This window comes from Leucopleurus acutus, assembly GCF_964270905.1.
Source record: "Leucopleurus acutus genome assembly, chromosome: 1".
Taxonomy (NCBI): domain Eukaryota; kingdom Metazoa; phylum Chordata; class Mammalia; order Artiodactyla; family Delphinidae; genus Leucopleurus; species Leucopleurus acutus.
In genome coordinates, this window is record NC_139142.1 from 152,840,900 (window position 1) to 152,859,837 (window position 18,938).

Sequence of the window (18,938 nt, forward strand, 5' to 3'; positions counted from 1 at the left end):
AAAAGACTGAAAACGAAGAGAACTGTGGGACTTCAGGTGGCCTAAGACATGTGATTGATGCCCTGAAGGAGGTGAGAGAGGACTAAAATAATATTTAAAGAAGTAATAATGGCTGACAGTTTTTTCAAATTTGATGAAAATCACAAGCCCACAGATCCAAGATGCTCAATGAACCCCAAGAAACATGAAGAAATCCAGACCAAAGCTCATCATAATCAAATTGCTTAAAAGTGGTGATGAAGAGAAAATCTTAAAAGAGCCAGAGGAAAAAAGACAAGTTATGTAGAGATAAGCCAAGGTAGGAACGACAACATATTTCTCATTAGAAACAACGCAAGTGAAGAAAGACCATGGAGCAGCATCTTTAAAGCACTGAAAGAATAAAAGCCTGCCACCTTAGAATTCTATACCTTTTTAATAGGAAAAAAAAATTACTACCAACTAGATGCCATGAAAAAGAAGGACAACACTCATAGCCAGGAGTTTTAGGGGAATGAATATCGTGAAGACATTACAACTCCAAAAATCTGGAGGAATTTCTTAAAAACCACACACATGCATGCCAGTTGGGAACGCTGCTGTCTGTGTTCCCAAGCCCTGGCTCCCCCAAGGCTGTGTCCATGAGGAGGACTTCCCTGGCAACCCCCTCAGCTTGCATTCCTGCACCGGGCCTTCGGGGGTAGCTTGGAAAAGCACCGAAACATTAATGAGGCAAGTGGGTTGTGTGTGCGTGCATGTGTGTGAATCTTCTGTCTTAAAACATTTCTAGAACTATAAGCCTATTACAGAAAAGAAAATAATAATGGGGTGTAACACAGTGTGGACACTGCCAAGGGAATGAAACCACAAAACACATTGTTGCTTCAGGAGTTGAACATTTTCTTTTTCTTTTTCTGGAATACAGACCATAAAAATAAGAAGAAAAGAAACTGGATAGATTGTATTTTGAGAAAAATACTAACCACCATGACTACTGGTGGGCAGTTTTCATTTTGCTGCTGCCTCTTATGAGGAACAAAATCTTATCCTTGGCGGAAGGTAGAGGATACGGTCTCAGGGGATCACGTTTCTCATGGACGCATCTTTGTTATTGTGTAAAAGCAGGGGTTCTGAGCTAGGGTCTGCAGATAGATTTCAGAGGATTTGTGAATAGGGATAGGGAAAAGATCACATCCTTATTTTTCTCCAACCTGTAACCAAAATGAGTATTTCCTTCCATTATGAGTGTGGGCAACAAGCCACAGCAGTCTCAGCAGTACCTGTGACTGTCATGTGATTAGGAATCACAGATCCTTTTCATACTGCATGAAAGTTGTAGCAGCTATTTGGAATTATCATTTACACTCATGACTAGTTCAAAATTACAGTCGTTATTAGACCTAGGGCCAGATCTTATATAATGTGTTGACAAGGAAACACATGTGTTACTATATTAAAAATTTGTATTTTGCATTATATTTGAACTTAATTGTTTTTTTGCTAAACTTATGTATTTTATAATTATTCACTGACCAATATTATTCTGAGAAGGGTTCACAGGCTCCACCATATACTTCAAAGTACAAGGCCAGGTGCTGGTTGCTAGGCAGTGGCCAGTCAGCATTTGCTCCCCAAGGGAAGGGCTGCCATTCTGTGACTATTCCTCTTCTTTAGGTGGAATTTCCAATACTGAACTTCCTTCTGATTGGGCTTCTGTGTGTGTTCTTCTTTTGGCATTCATAATTCGTAACCATTTTAAGACCAGACAAAATTAAGAGCCACTTCCTTATTCAAGGGTATAGGGTAAATAACTTTGGAAAAACATTACAGTTGCTTTGGGAGCAGCCTAGCTTCAAATATTTCTGCTCTCTCAAACATTTGCGTACCAGAGAATGAAGAAAAATTAAGATACAGTCCATTTTCATTTCTAGGGCTCTGGAGATCCCCACACCATCATCATCGCATCTTTCATGTCTGTCTGCAGAATGCGGGTATTGTAAGGCACAGAGCTGTGTGTGGAAATATGAACTACCAAAGGAAAAAAAAATTGGCATCAATAGCTGGCATTTGTTGCAGAAGTTATTGGCAAATATAGCTGTCTCCTCTTTTAGCCAATGGTAATGTGATGGTTTTAATTCAATAAAGCATTTCAAGAAAGTCCAAACATTAAAAGTTATAAACATTGGATGGTAAATATTTATTAGAAAGGGGAAATGAACTTTATGCAATTAGCCCAATCCATCTTTTTTTATGATTACAAGTTCCTCCTGTCTACGTCAGCAAAGTCACTTGCAAAGCAAAGTCATTATTTAGCAAGACTTAAAGCTATTTAAGCTCAGATATTCTGCCAGGTGAAACAGAGGGTGAGAAGGCCGGAAGTAGTTATTATCAGCTGAGAGGAAGAGTGTGCCATTGCTACTGGAGACAGAAGCAAGAAGTGGGGAGTTAGGGCCACGTTCTGCCAAGGATCATGGCATCACAAAGCCCTCAACCCTTTTCAATATGAAAGAGAAATTTATCTGTCCCCCCTCCTCACCTGGTTCCTGGAGATTCTTAGTTGAAAGGTGCTATGTAATGACCACTCGTCCCTCCATCCTTCCTGCATCTCAGCAAAACATGCCACCATCACTGCTCCAAAGCCCATGCCTGACTGCCCCACAGGGAAAGGAAGGTGCTGAGAAGTGATGCATAACAGCCTCATTGGTTGACTTGAGCAGGGGTGTGCCAATGTGTCATGGCGTGCACAGTGGACTGAGATGTGCATATTATGCTGTTTTTTAAAAAAAATATTGAGCACAGAAGCTATAAGCCAGTTGTTGCAGGAAGGCAACAGTGTCTAGAATGGTAATCAGCATTAGAGGGTCTTATGCGTTCTTTTCTACCTAATGTTCGCTCCTTTGCTCTTTTCCATTTATTTCTCCTGGCCTTCAGCACACCATGGAGGTGCTGTCCATATCACACAGTGGTTAAAAAGATGGGTTCTCCAGTCATGCTGCCCAGGGTCATGTCCTGCCTCCATCTCTTGAGCATGTTACGTAGTCTCTCTATGCCTCCGTTTTCTAATCTGCAAAATGGGAAAAATAATTCTACTTACAGAGCATAGAGTTGTTATGAGAGTTAAGTAACAAATGAACTAGAGCACTTAGCACACAGTAGGTGCTCAGTAAACGTTAGCTATATCATTTTTTCCATCAACTCATTTCCTGGAGTCAGTGGTAGAGGAGATGCTGTTTAGCTGACAGTCTCGTTGCCTGGTCCTTTTCTGCATCTGTCCCTGTCTGTCCTCACCACTCCTCCTGCCACTCTGGGAGCCTGTAACCTCCAGGAATTGCTCTCCAGGGTCCAGTATCTCTCTCTTGGTGTGCTTCCAGTCCCAAGGCTGGGAAGCCTCTTTCTGTCCTTTCCCAAGTCCCAGGGAGACTCTCATGGTCATCTTGATGGATGGAGATCCCTGTGGTGTCCAGGAAGCTCAGGGTGTTGGAATTCCACCTTGGAACCAACAGTATTCTTTTCTCTAATGTTAGTCATTTCTAAACCTGGTGGGTCATTAGAATCTCCTCTGGAGAATGGCAGCAGTGTGTGTGCCTCACTCCGGACCTTCTGTGTTAGAATCTCTGGAGGACGGGCTTCAGCTATTTCTTTTTATTCAGCTTCCCCGGAGATTCTCAGGCTCAGCCTGGTTTGGGAACTTCTGATCTAAATGAAACCTGCCCCTTTAATGCCAGTGTACCTGGCCGGGGGCGGTGGGGTGGGGTGGCTGGTGGAACAGGAGCCTTGCCCTGCTCCTCTCAGAGAGACAGGGCCTGGCTGGACACCAGGTCGAAAGCCGCCTTGCCTGCCTCAGTCTCGGCTTCCTGCCCAGCATCTGCCACCTCTCTCAGAACTGTTGAACTTCAGCAGTAGATGGCCCCAATTTTCCGGAAGTGTTTGAACCTTTGCAGTGGACTGCCTCCTCACAGAGCTCTCCAGACTTTGCAAGTTGTGTGTTATCCTTCACTTCTTGCCCACCCTCCTTGCCAGCTGAGTGACCAGTGCCCCAGCCCTACCCTCACCCAGCAGCACCCACCCCAAGTGTCCCCAGCCAGGTGACAGACTCTGCAACCTTCAGGAACATGGAAGGAGTGACCGGCCTTCCAGAAGTGGGGCTGGCATGCTGGCCTGGGTTAAGGCTTCAAACCACAGTAGTTATGTGTGGAAATTTTGGATGAATAATTTTTCATCCAGCTCTTAGCATTTTATCTCCCTTTTGGCTTATGTTATCAGCAACAGATTTCTGAGGACTTTTACATAACCGTTCCCTTCAGTATTGTCTTGAATGAGAGCTGCTCTCCAAACAGTGCATGAAGAGTGTCAAGATAACCTTGAGAGTACTTAGGAGGGAGACCACCAGGTGAAGAAAACGACAAAGCCTTGAAGGCATGAGCAGTCATGTCTTTGTCCTGGGAAATTCAGACCTTCCCCGCATTTCCATGGTACTCCAAGGAAGGAAGCTCAGCCCAGCCTTATTTGTCATGCAGCACCTTGAGGACTTCTGCGGCAAAATGTTCTCCGCACGACTTTCAACAAACCTTAAATGTGGTTAGTGAGGTAACAGATGCTAGAACCAGGGAGCCATTTTCTTTTCCTTGCTCTTTGGACTGGACCCACGGCTTTCCATTTCATTTAAGCCAAAGATTAAGCTACCCAACAATGCTTGCTGATAAAACACCTTAGGCAGAGGGCACAGAGCAGTCCATTCCACCGCAAATAAGAGACAAGGATGAGCTCTGAGGGCCGGCTGACAGGATGCAAGATAGAAGGTGTGGGGGGGGAGTGGGGAGAGGAAACTGGGGACCCATAGGCAGTATAACCAATGGGTAAGAGTGTGTTCTGGGGTCAGGACAGGTTCCAGCCCTGTGGCTTGGGCAGGTCACTTAATTCTATTTCCTCGTCTGCAAAACGTGAGTAGTGATAGTTTCTGTCTCATGAAGTTGTGTGAGTAGTAGTAAGGAATTCTGGTAAAGCTTTTAGCCTGATGCCTGGGCTGGGTAAATGCTTAGAATGTGTCAGCTTTTCTCTGTCTCTGCTGAAGCCTTGCACTGCTTGACATATGAATTTATTTGTTCATTCATTCATTGGTTGATTCACTCAGCATGTCTTCTTTGGGTCTGTACCATGTGCTGCCAGATGTGTGCTAATGAGATGAGGAGGCGATAAGACACAGCTGCTGCCCCCTGGGAGTTCAGGATCAAGGGGTGAGGGTGTGGGAGGTGAGACACATGGGACTGTCAGCCACAGGACCAGTTAGGTTGGAGCACTCTTAGAACCCATCAGGGTTCTTCCTGGTGGGAATGGAGAAAAGGAGGAAAGACTTCACAAGGGTGGGGAAGAATATGGCAGGTGATTTCCTGGCTCTCTGTTAAGATAATTTAGCCCTGGTCCCTTCCCTGGCCTGAGTTCTCTTGAGGGCAGGCAGCAGGTCATGCTCACTCTCCATGCTCTGTCTCCAGTAGGAGTGAACAGCCTGCAGGGAGGTGGGCCTGGAGCAGGGCCAGCGAGGTCACCGAGTGTCTGTGGGCTATGGGTAGTCAGGTGCAGACAGGGAAAAGTGAAGGGCAGGAGCTAAACAAAGGTGGAGCTGTGTCGTAGGGGTTTTAGTCCTGAAGGGAGTGATGTATGGTTTAAGTCAAGATCTGTGTTTTCAGAAGATTTTGCAAGTGTGTTGAGCATCAAAAAGATTATAGTCAAGAAGACCTTTGAGGAACTATTGCAGCTGTCCAGCTGAGAGAGGAAGAGGATAAAACAAGGCAGTGGCATTGAGGGTGAAAAGAAAGAATTCACTCTGGAAAATCCACATTTGCCATTTTTAATTTGTCTAATCAATTCTTTGTAAATATGCACTGTGAGCACTAAATAATTACAACAAAGACCATCTCTACCACAGATGGTTGGTTGGTTATCTGTGTGACTTTTCAGAATTATTTTCTGAATAATCAATATATGCCCAAGGTATAAAATCCAAAATTAACCATTTATATGTTTCCTTTTTCATGCTAATATTAGCATGCTACCATACTGATGTGCATCTTGCTTTTTTTTCTTAACAGTACATTTTAGAGTTGTTTAATACAAATGAAAATTGAGTTGCCCCATGTTTTTTTTTTATTTTTTTACCACAGATCGTGTTATTTTTAAAGCTTTTTATTGTGAGGTAATTTTAGACTTAAAGAAGAGTTACAAAAATAGTACAGAAAGTATACACTTTTTACCCAGCTTCCTTCTCTGTTCACATCTTACATTATCAAAGTCAGGAAATTACTGTGGTATGATATTAACTAACATACATTTCAGATTTCACCAGTTTCCTCACTATTCTCCTTTTTCTGTACCAGGGTCCCATTTTGCATTTAGTTGTCAGGTCTCCTTTGTCTCCTCCAATCTGTGGCAGTTCCCCAGTCTTTCTGGGTCTCTCATGACCTTGACACTTGAAGAGTACCAGTTTGGGTTTGTCTGATGTTTTCTTGGTCTTAGATTGGAGTTATGCATTATCAAGGAGACCACAGAGATGCCATGGTCTTATTACTGGTGCTGTTACTCTCAGTCACCTGGTTAAGGTGGTGTCTTGCAGTCTTCTCCACTGTAACTTACTGGTTTTCCTTGTGTTATTACTTTTGAGTTCATCTGCATCCGAGTATCCTGATCCCAGTGCTATTGACATCTGGGGCTGGATCATTCTTTGTTGTGGGGTTATTTTGTGCCCAGTAGGATGTTTAGTCTCTACCGGCTATAAGTCAGGAGCATCCCCCTATTTGGGACAACCGAAAAAAGTCTTCAGATGTTGCCAAATTCCTCTGGGGTGGGGTGGAGGGTGTGTGTGCAAAATTGCCCCCAATTGAAAGCCATTAATGTATAAGGTAAATACCTAGAAGTGGGTTAAAGGTCATTTTTGCACATACATATATTTTTGTAATTTTATTCACCTGTAACACAATGTGAAATACACAGAAAAGTGCTCAAATCATAAATGTACAGTCACATTCATTGCCCACAAACTGAACACACCAGCATAACCAGCATGAAGAAGTACAGCGTTTCAACAATTCCAGCAGCCCCCCAAAGCCCCCTTCTGTTCACTAACCCCCAGCGATAATTACTATCTTAATTTCTGATCCCACAGATTAGTCTGCCTGTCTTTTAACTTTATGTGAAATCAGGTTCATGCCTCCATTGTTGATAGATGTTGCCAGATTGACCTCCCGCAAAAGCTTATCTGTTTACCATCCCACAAACACCACTTGGAGGTGCCCGATTCCCACACCTTCTCCCAGTCTATCTGAGCTGTGCCAATCTGAACAGTCAAGAAATGAGCCTGTTGCAAGTTGAATGGCATTTCTCTTGTAATAAGTTTGAGCATTTCTTCATATATTAAAAATATATAAAAAATTAAAGTTGTGTTATCTTTTCTGTGAACTGTCTTCTTAAATCTTTTTTATATTGTATTGATTTTTTTTAGTAATTTTTTAGAAGTTTTAATTACTAAAGAAATTGGCTCTTTAGCTGAAATATGAGTTGCAAATGTTCTTTTTTTCCAGTTTATTTGTTTTTTATTTTGTTTATCATATTTTATGTCAGGCAGAAGTGTGCGTGTGTGTGTGCGTGTAAAGTGAAATATATGTCTCTTCTTAAGGCTTCTGGTTTTGTGCCATGTTTAGAAAGGTCTTTCCCGCTCCTAAACTGTAAATAAATTGAATTCTTATGGTTTCTTCTAGTACTTTTATGGTTTAATTTTTATGTTTAAATCCTTAATCCAGCAGTCATTTATTTTAGGGTAGGGTGTGAGGTAGGGGTCCAACCTCACTTTCCTTCCAGATGGCTACTCAGGTGGCTCCATACCATTTGTTGAATAATTTAATTCTCCCCATAAATTTGAAATGCCATCTTTATAATATACATTTCTGTATGTCTCATTTTTAAATATATTTTTATATTTTTTAATATTTCTGGATTTTCCAGTCTGTTCTACTAGTGTAATCATGTACCTCTTAATATTTACATACTGTGGCTTTATAAAATATTTTAATACACTAAACATATGCTTTTTCACAATTGTACTGGCTATTATTTCTTGTTTATTTTTCCATATGGTCTTTAGAATCTGGTTGTTTAATTCTAAATTGCATTGGTATTTTAAATTCCGTTACATTAGTTTATAGATTAACTTAGGGAAAAATATATAATTTTGTACTTTAAGTCTTTCTACATAGTGTTCCTTTACATCCATTCAAGATGACTTCCCTCCCTGACTCAGGGGAATTTTAAAGTTTTTTGTTTTTTTTTTTAATGTAGATCTTACAAGTTTCTTAATATATTTATTCCTATGGAATGTTTTTTTCCTATTTAATGGGTCTTTTATTCCATCTTTGAAATTGGTTGTATTTTGTATTCATAAAGAGCTTTGATTACAGTATCTTAGTTTTATACTTAGCCATCTTACTGAATTCTTTTAGAGATTATAACAGTTGAGTCATTTGGGTTTTCTAGTTATATAACTCCATATTAGCCCCTAATGCTTTCTCTCACCTAAAATAACACTAACAGTTGTGATAATGGACACCTTTTTCTTCTTCCTGACTTTAATAAGAATGCTTCTCATGTTTCCCCATGAGATAGATATTTTATCAAGTTAAGGAAATATCCATTTATTTATATTTTATTTTGTTAAGAGTTTTAATAAGAGATTGTGATTGAATTTTATTAAATGTCTTTTTAGCATCCATGGAGCGATCTGGATGATTATTATGGTTTATCCAGTCACTTTTTCCCCCCAAAGAGCCAACTCTTATATTTTTCTATGGTTTTTCTGTTTCCTAAGTAATAAATTTCTCCTTTTATCTTTATTAATTTATTGTTTTCTATAAGAAAATATTGTCCCCTTTCAAACTTCTTGAAATGGACACTTAATTTATTTTCTTCTTGTTTATTGATATGAGTATTTGAGACTCTGAATATTCCTTAAAGCACTCCATTTGTCACGATATCTATGTTTTCACCTTTATTATTTTCTTTATCTGCAACTTTGGTTACGACTTTCCCTTTGACCCAGGAGTTGCTTAAACTGAGATTCTATTGCTTTTACTGCATGCTGTGGATTAAAAGCAAGCCATTTGTTTCATGCCAAGGGGAAAGTGTTACACAGGGCATGAATATCAGGAGACAGGGATATTGAGACTGTCTCCTATCACTAAGTCAGGGAACTCTTTATTCTACATGGTATATCTTCTACATCAGCTAGTTTCTTCTCAAATGTTGCCTCTGTCCCATTCTTTCTATTCTCTTTTTCCAGGACTATGATTAGACACATCCATCAGTATTTCTCACTCTGTCTATCATATCTCTTAACCCACTTTTTTTATTTCCCTCCTCCTTTTCTCTCCATGCTGCATTCTGTATAATTTCTTCATATCTATTTCCTAGTCACTAAATCTCTCTTTCAGTGGTGCCAAAAACCATTGATTTTCTTCAACAATTATATATTTGATTTTTTAAAGTTCTTTCTAGTTTTTTTTCCAAATTTGCCTGATCATATTCAATAGTATCTTGCTGCTAGCTTGTTTATGTGATCTCATCTTCTATTTTTTAAGACATTTTATAGAGTTATTGTATATTCAGTATCTGATAACTCTATTATCAAAACACTATGAGAATTTAAATCTTTTTCTTGTTGTTTCTGCCATCTGTCACTCATGTTTCCATGCTTGATTGTGAGTTTACATTTTATTGATGATAACCATGAAATTCTGAGAGCCTGAGTGGTGATTGCTTTTCTTCAGGGAGAATTTGTATTTATCTCAATGAAAGCCAGGAGATGCCACCAATCCTTCTAGGACTGGTAAACAGTCTTCCAGATTCCCTGGTCTAATCTGGGTGTCTCAGGTAGAGCTTGTGACCTTGCCACCAGCCCAAAACTTATTCTGCCAACTCTAGTTTCAAGATCAGTGCTGGCCCTCAGGGAAATGCACCCCTTGTATGTGCTTAGCACAGATTGGAATATGTTTGTAAGTAGGTATAAATACAGCCATGTGTGTATTTTGTATTTGCTTCCTTGAATAGTTCTTTTTACTTCTGATGAGCTCAGCAATAAGAATTGTGTTTTATTACAACACCTCACTATTTGTATAGTGGAGGAGCAGCCCAGCCTCCCTCAGGGTATCTATTCTGACATTTGCCAGAAGCAAAAGTGCCTCAGGCACACTTCTCTTTAGAGTTTCTACTGTTTCCTAACTCCGTGAACATGATGAAATGAATGCATTTCCACCTCCAAGCCTTCCTTTCCATTCCCTCCACCACTCAATTTTATTCTTTTTCTTAATGGTTAACATTTTACCTTTAAAATTTCTTATATCTCAGTTATGTTTATCTGTTATGTTTTCTCCTCCCCCAGCTAGAAAAGATGACAAAATTGGGATATATGGACAATCTCCTATTGCCCCCACCCCACTGCACCTTCTTTTCCAGGCTGTTCTTATCAATATTATTTCTGCCTCACCTGGGGTGTATCATCTGCATTCTGTTCTCCAGCTTCAACCCTCCGTTGTTTTTGTTCGATGCTTTGATCAGTGCTCACTTCCAATCCTTTTATCATGAGTTTTCCATCCATTTCTTTGTTGACAGAAGTTCATCCTTTAGTATTTTCTCCAAAAGAGGATTTAACTCTTTATATGTTCAAAATGTTTTTCTGTTACCTAAATACTTGAGCAACAGTTCAGTTGCTAGTAACTTCCTGGGTCACATTTTGTTTCCTTGTATCTTTCTAAACATGACTGCCTTCTGGCAGTGAATGCTGCTGTTGAGAAATGTGCTTGTAGCTTAATATCTTTTCCCATCATCCGTGACCTGGTCTCTTTTTTGGGGGGAGGGGGCGGTGGGCTGGCTGCCTTAAATATCTTTTTGCTTTATCTGAGATCCAGTAACTTTATTGGGACATGCCTCTGTGTCCATCATTCTTTGTCTTTTTCCCTGGAACAGGGCTTTGCTTTTCAATCTGAGTCTGAGATCTTCTTTCATTTCAGGATAGGTCTTGAATTTATATTCAAATACCTCTCCTGTTACATTACTTTAGTTCTCTTCTTTAGGAGTCCCATGCTTCTTACCCGGCTTGGGGTCCTTGACCTCCACAATCATCTGCCTCCTCACTGGAAAAGTGGAAAAATAGAGAAAGTCCATCCTGCCTGCTTCCTACTTATGCTTATGTCAGCTCTCCTTTATGTGTCTTCCATATCTGTCATTTCCTCTTAATTGTTTTGAATTATTTGTTCATTTCTATTTTTATTGTATTCACTTTTTCTCAATCATCAACTCCATGTACCTCCCTGTGTGTTCAGTAGTGTGTCTTTTCTTTATGCTGCTTTCACTTTAGTTATCATTGGTCATCTGCTTTTATTTTCTGTTACATTTCTTGATCAAGTTCTAATAGCTCATATTTTATCTCCTTTGACATGACTGTCTTTTCCCTTAGTTCTTGTGTATTAGCTTTTTGCAAATGCAAAAGAAAAGACACAATTACTGTATTTTTAAAACATTAATAGTACTATGCTTGCACATTATTTTTAGCCATTCCATGATCATATTGTCTGATGAGTATTCTTCATCTGCTTTCTCCCTCCTGTTTTTTCTCCCTTTTTTATTTACAGTATCTTAGTATAGATCCTGTACTGCTTCTTTTCTACTATTCACCTCTGAGTTATTCCTGGACCAGCTATTTATAGGATGTTCACGTCAGGGAGAAGGAGGGCTGCTTCCAGGCTATCACAAACTCTCCTTATGAGAGGGTGTGTGTGTGTGTGTGTGTGTGTGTGTGTGTGTGTGTGTGTGTGTGTGTGTCCCAACTTACAGAGACTGCTCACCATGCAGAGTCTCTCTCCTGTTTGAGGTATGACTTCCTGCACGTATGTTTTATCCTTATATTTCCTTGTGAAGCTCTGATTTCCCTGCTTTTACCTTGTGATAAGTTGAGTCCAGATAACCTTATATCACTGTCTAAGCATTTATTTACTTATTTAATAGTTTTATTGAATTATAACATGCATACAGAAAAGTACATAAATCCCTAAGTTTAGAGCTTGATCAGTTTTTATAAAGTGAATGCACCTGTGTAGGCACCACATGGGTCAAGAACCAGAATATGAACCTTGATAAGTAAACTCCCAGTCCTGTGTTTCTGACCCCGCTCAGGGCCCTTGGTGTCCACAAACATCTGCCTCCTTGTTGGAAAAATGGGAAATATACAAACAGCTCATGCAGCTCAATATCAAAAAAAACAAACAACCCAATCGAAAGGGCAGAAGATCTAAATAGACATTTCTCCAAAGAAGACACACAGATGGCCAAAAAGTACATGAAAAGATGCTCAACATCACTATTATTATTTGAGAAATGCAAATCAAAACTACAATGAGTTATCACCTCACACCGGTCAGAATGGCCATCATTAAAAAATCTACAAGCAATAAATGCTGAAGAGAGTGTGGGGAAAAGGGAACCCTCCTACACTGTTGGTGGGAATGTAAATTAGTATAACCATTATGGAGAACAGTCTGGAGATTCCTTAAACAACTAAATATAGAACTACCATATGATCCAGCAATCCCACTCCAGGTCATATATCTGGAGAAAACCATAATTCGAAAAAATACATGCACCCCAATGTTCACTGCAGCACTGTTTACAATAGCCAAGTCATGGAAGCAACCTAAATGTCCATTGTCAGAGGAATGGATAAAGAAGATATATATACACACACACACACACAATGGAATATTACTCAGCCATAAAAAGAACAAAATAGGGACTTCTCTGGTGGCGCAGTAGTTAAGAATCTGCCTGTCAAGGCAGGGGACACGGGTTCGATCCCTGCTCCGGGAAGATCCCACATGCCGTGGAGCAAGTAAGCCTGTGTGCCACAACTACTGAAGCCCACGCGCCTACAGCCCATGCTCCGAAACAAAGAGAAGCCACCACAATGAGAAGCCCGCGCACTGCAACAAAGAGTAGCCCCCACTCGACGCAACTAGAGAAAGCCCACATGCAGCAACGAAGACCCAACACAACAACAACAAAAATGAACAAAATAATGCCATTTGCAGCAACATGGATGGGCCTAGAGATTATCATACTGAATGAAGTCAGACAGAGAAAGACAAATATGATATAGCTTATGTGTAGAATCTAAAAAAAAAATGGTACAAGTGAACTTATTTACAAAACAGAAATACAGTCACAGGTGTAGAAAATAAACTTATGGTTACTGGGGGGGAAAGGGGGGTGGATAAATTGGGAGATTGGGGTTGATATATACACACTACTATATATAAAATATGTAACTAATAAGGACCTACTGTATAGCACAGGGAATGCTACTCAGTACTCTGTAATGACCTATATGGGAAAAGAATCTGAAAAAGAGTAGCTATATGTATATGTATAACTGATTCACTTTACCATACACCTGACACTAACACAACATTGTAAATCAACTATACTCCAATAAAAAAATTTTTTAAAAGAAAGAAAATACTGCACATTTTGGTTCTAATTTAACAGTACACACTCAACTGGGGAAACCCAAAGAATTTCACCTATGGTCACTAATAAAGGCATGAGTCCAAGTATTGCCACTCACTCTGCCTGCATCTTGCCTTGGCCTCCCTGGGTGAGCCTTTAAGACTTGCTCTAATTATTGCAGGACCTATGAGTAATAAACTCATCTACTTCAAAAAAAGAAAAAGAAAACAAAAAGTGGGAAGAAATAGAGAAAGCCCTGCCTCCCAGGGCTTTCATGAGCCTCAGGATGACAGACGTCAGAGCACTTTGTCATTTGTAAAGCGTGATGTGAATGCCAGCTCTCCATCTAGAAGTCATCACAGTGACAAGCATTGGTGTGGTCCACCCCATTTGTTCAGCTGTGAAAATGAATCACAGAAAGGCAGTTGCTTGGCTTGGGCGCACAGAGCAATGCTGGTGGCCAAGCTGAGGTCAGAGGCTACAGCTTTACAGTCACCTTTTCTGCTCATCCTCATTGTCTGTTTCTAAACTGACTTCCAACACTGTAGTTTTCTCTTACTCATTTTTGAACTTCATATACATGGAGTCGTATAGTATCCCATTGTTCTAATAGACCATAATTTACCTGTTCTGCTGTTGGTAGGTGCTTGGGTTGTTTCCATCTTGGGAACTAATACAAATACTGTGGCTGTGAACATTCTTGACAATGTTTTTGGTGAACGTACACACACATTTCTGTTTGATACAAACCTAGGAGTGGAATTGCTGGTATTGCATTTCTTCAGCTTTAGTAAGTACTGTCAAAGGGTTTTCCAAAGTTGTGGAACTAAGAATCTCATCATCAATTTATGAGACACTTGGTATTCTTACATCCTTGCTGACACTTGGTATTCTCCATCTCTTTCGTTCTAGCCATTTTGGTCAGTGTGAAGAGGTGGCTGGTTGGTTTTGTTTGTTTGTTTCTATTTTTTAGCTGGTTGGTTTTAATTTGCTTTTCTCTGATGACTAATGAAACTGAGCATCTTTTCATGTTTTCTGGCCATCCTGTATGTTTATGTATCCTTTTATGTGAAATGTTTGTTCAAATCTTTTGCCCATTCTTCTATTGGGTCTTTTTCTTGATTGATCAATAGGAGTTTTAGGGGTTTGTTTTATATATATTCTGGATACAAATCTTTGTTGGTTCTGTGCCTTACAAATCTCTCTCCCATTGCAAACATCTCTCACTTTCTTACAGTTGTCTTTGATAAACAGAAGTCCTTCATTTTGGGACTTCCTAGTGGTCCAGTGGTTAAGAATCCGCCTGCCAATGCAGGGGACACGGGTTAAATCCCTGGTCCGGGAAGATCCCCCATACCGCAGGGCAACTAAGCCCGTGCATCACAACTACTGAGCCAGTGCTCTAGAGCACACGAGCTGCAACTACTGAGCCCGTGCGCCACAACTAATGAAGCCCACTCACTCTGGGGCCTGTGTGCCGAAACTACAGAGCCCATGTGCTGCAACTACTGAAGCCTGCGCACCTAGACCCCGTGCTCTACTATGAGAGAAGCCACCGTGATGAGAAGCCTGCGCACTGCAACAAAGAGTAGCCCCTGCTCGCCGCAGCCAGAGAAAAGCCTGCACGCAGCAATGAAGACCCAGCGCAGCCAAAAAAAAAAATTCTTCATTTTAACATTTCCCTACTCCAGCTCATTTTAATATTAAATAGTATGATTAATAGTATAATTAGTATAATAGTATAATAAATAGTATAATTCACAATTTTTTTTCCTTTATGGCTAGTACTTTTTTTGTTCTGTTTAAGAAATCTTTGCCTGACCTCATTCTCCTTTTCTTTGATGATTAGAAAAGTTACGAGAAAACACTGTCTATAAAGCTCACACACCACTGTCTTCCTCTCTCTCCTAAGGGGCAATTAGGTCTCCTAATCCTAAACACTCCTACCCCATAAATTCACCTCCTGGGCCCGCCTTGTCTCATAAATACGTGTCCACACACTGACACCATGCTCTGGAAGAGATCTTAGGTCAAAGTGCATGAAATCGCACACTTAACAAGGTGCCGTTGGTCTTTATGGGGACCAGCTGGTGCTGTGCTCCAGCCACTCATCCTGTTACCACTCCATTGAGAGGCGGACAATAATGGGAATGTGGAGGCTTTTCTGAACCCAAATGTGCAAAATTCCACTCGACTCATCAACTTCTTTAGGGGCACAGAGCAGCTCTGACATACTTGAAAAATGAAAAAGGGCTGTGGGCTGTTCTGAGCTCATTGTCAAGCCTGCGGTTCTGCTTTCCCTCCCTTTGCGCCTTTGTTTCTGTCCCTTCAACATCTAAACATTTTCCAACTTTGGACAGCACAGTTGCGCGTCTCCTCTGCGCAGATGTTCACGATTACTTGGAACAGCCGGCCTCTATACTGAGTCCTCACACCCTCACGAGCCCCGCAGGGACTGCCCTGAGCTGTACGTGGGGACCCTGCCTGAGGTGTACCCTCCGGTCTACGGCCGCGCCCTGGAGGATGGAGCCTTCAGGCATTGTCGCCATGATTGGGTCTGGCATCCTGGAAGCACTGCATCTTTCAAAGAGCCTTAAGTACATCTGTTCTCAATTTTTAGACCACAAGGCGAGGATTTGGGTGCAAGGAGTTTATCTGGGAAGTGATCCCAGGAAGCACTGTGAGGGGGCAGGGAAATGAGGGGCGATCAAGCAAGGTGCACTGGTGGGCGGACAACAGACCACCCCTGGGACCTTGCCTCAGAGCCATTCCACCCAGGGACGGGTGTCCAGCTCCCATCCCTTGTGGTTAAGGGTTGCTCCGTGGCCAGAGAACAGCTTCTAACAGGCAGATCAGGGAAGCAGCAGGACATGTGGGGGGACGGTGTCTGCCCTGAGTCCTGCAGGGGAGACCGAGGCAGATGGGGAGGACACCAGCCATGTCTGCTTCAGTTATTTTGATAAAGTGTCTCATTCTGAGTACTTTACCCATGTCCAAGTTTCCCATTAATACAAATGGGAGAATGGGAGTCTGTGTTTTTAAATGCTTTTTCCTGTTTTAGTAGAATTATTTTAATTGTATATTCGTGGATGGTAAGAAACTCTCTAGGTGAAATACTATAAGAAATCACAGGTGGCTCAGCGGAGCTAGCAAGCAGGTGACCTCAGGGAGGATTGAAGTTTGCCTCTTTAACCCCAGGGCAGCCCTGAGCCTACATCACCTGTTGGGTTCTCACTCCTGAGGCCGCATAGCAGCTGCACCAGCCTCAGCTCCAGAGCGAGCCCGCCCTGAGGAGGCTTGGTTGCTGAGGTTCTTTTCCCATGCGCTCTGTAGGACCGGTGGGAATCTGCTTTGTACCTTCCTACATTGAATGTATCTGCTTGTTAAGGGCTCCCAGGCCCCAGCCTGCATCGGATGCCTCCTAGGCCCTCAATAGCTAGTGCAGGAACTGCTGAGCTCAACCTCCAGGAGGTGAGCCCTCCTAGGAGTAAATGCATGGAATTTTGTTGAGCTAAATGAACTAGTTGAAATGATGCATCTATTTTTTTTGATATCCAGATACATGACCCTCCTTCTTCCCCTCATGTTTCAAATCCCAAATCCAAACCGGTCAGGGAGTCCCACCTTCCGGCCCCATTGTGACCTGTGTGCGGAGTTCTCGGCAGTCATGTTCCTTCCCTTGTCAGCAGCATCTGATGTGCGCTGGACTGTGGTGCCTGGTGGAAGGAGATACATCCTGCAAAACCAAACTGGACCCTCCCCTGGATGGCACAGAGTGTGGGGCAGACAAGGTAACCCAGCTTCTCACTGCCCCCAGCGGGCAACCCCATATCCCCTGCACATTGGCACCTCTTCTGAAAGGTGGTCCGCACTGCACTCAGGAGCCCCTGAAGCACCCCCGGGCCACCCCAGAAATTCCATGGAGCCCACTTAAGGCACAGAGGGATATGTTCAGCTCTCTCCTGTTTTTCTTATACAGGAATCATTTACTCAATATTTTTATTAAATTAACTCCTTTTGTCACATGAGTGAATTTACTTAAAACTTTTATATCAGTAGACCGTAAATGGAAAAACAGGATCACTTGCCGTGCAGAAAAGGCTGTCGTAAGATGATTTTAATGAGAACAATACTAGCGGTTAAGAGCGCCAGTCTTCAGCCTGATCTTCATTAACAGGAGAGACTGGCAAGTGTTAGGAGAGGTGTTCAGGACCAGCAGCCACAGCCTAAGGCTTTCTCTCTAGTCTTATTGTACGAACTGAAAGAGTTGCTGTGATCAGGACCATTAAGTCACATCTCCTGCCCCAGGGTTTGTGCCACACACGTTGGGAAATTATTTTCGAGGATTGGCTTTCTCTTATCCTCAGAAAGAGCCGAGGTTCTCCCACGTGGCACCAGCTGTATCATCTCCAAGCACCAATCCCAACCCTGAAGTTCAAAACTACAGAGCCAGGAAATACTGCCTTTCAGAAAGAGACTCACATTAAACAGTTTGCAGAAGATAGGTTTCTCCATGAGCCATGTGAATTCATCCTTTTTCTGGGAATTTAGAGAACCTCCACTGAACACATTCACGTGGAAGTTTAGGGCAAAATCCAAACCCCAGAGCCATAGCAGTGTCAGGTTGGATATGGAAGGAATGTCACCAATGTCACCAGAGTTAGCAAACTTAACACACCCCGAAATAGTCTACTTTTGTGTAAATTAACAAAAATTGGGTTTCGGAGGCGTGGTGTTTTCTCACATGGAGGGGATCTCAGTTTTTAGTGAGTAAGCAGGTTTGCTGCCCTGCTGTGTTTCAGTGGTGCCGCGCGGGGGAGTGTGTGAACAAGACGCCCATCCCGGAGCACGTGGATGGAGACTGGAGCCTGTGGGGCAGCTGGAGCATGTGCAGCCGCACGTGTGGCACGGGAGCCCGCTTCCGGCAGAGGAAATGCGACAACCCTCCGTAAGTCCCCCTGACCAGCCTTCTCCAGGGTGCGTGGATCGGGGTTTCCAAACTGCAGCTAGCATTGCCTTGCAGAGCAGGGTCTGTCTCCCGCTGTTGATTTGAGCTGAAGGAAAGTGAACTTGAACCGAAGGTCCAGGTTGCCGGGCATTGTGTGCATCAGATGGCATCTCAGCTCAAACAGAACTCTCTCTGTAACAGAGATGCAGTAAGTCCTGTGGGGAGCTGGCTACCCTTCCTTGCGTGGGCCCTGGTAGAACTGTTTCTCATCCAGCTGGAAGAGAATCCCTCCTGGCCTGCTTCCTGGCTGCCTTAGACAAGGGTTATCCCAGGGAAGCTGGCAGACCTTCGGAAAAGTGAGGCTGACCTTCAAATTGGTTATGAGCTAATCTGGGAGCAGCCTGGCTGTTGATAAGTTGCAAAGCATTTGTGGGTTCCACTCTTTTGTATCCAAATATCTTTCACCTGTCCT

At 42.2% G+C, this 18,938-nt stretch overlaps 1 protein-coding gene across 2 annotated transcripts in view; it reads left to right on the plus strand.

The window, feature by feature from the left end:
* Positions 1-18,938, plus strand: part of ADAMTS17 (ADAM metallopeptidase with thrombospondin type 1 motif 17) — a gene marked incomplete at both ends in the record, with an annotated part of 352,152 nt that overhangs the window by 206,176 nt on the left and 127,038 nt on the right. For both annotated transcript variants that reach the window (XM_082841528.1, XM_082841529.1), the window contains 2 exons: positions 17,208-17,309; positions 18,321-18,466. In XM_082841528.1, the coding sequence (XP_082697654.1) occupies positions 17,208-17,309; positions 18,321-18,466 (248 nt within the window). The remainder of the gene's footprint in view (positions 1-17,207; positions 17,310-18,320; positions 18,467-18,938) is intronic.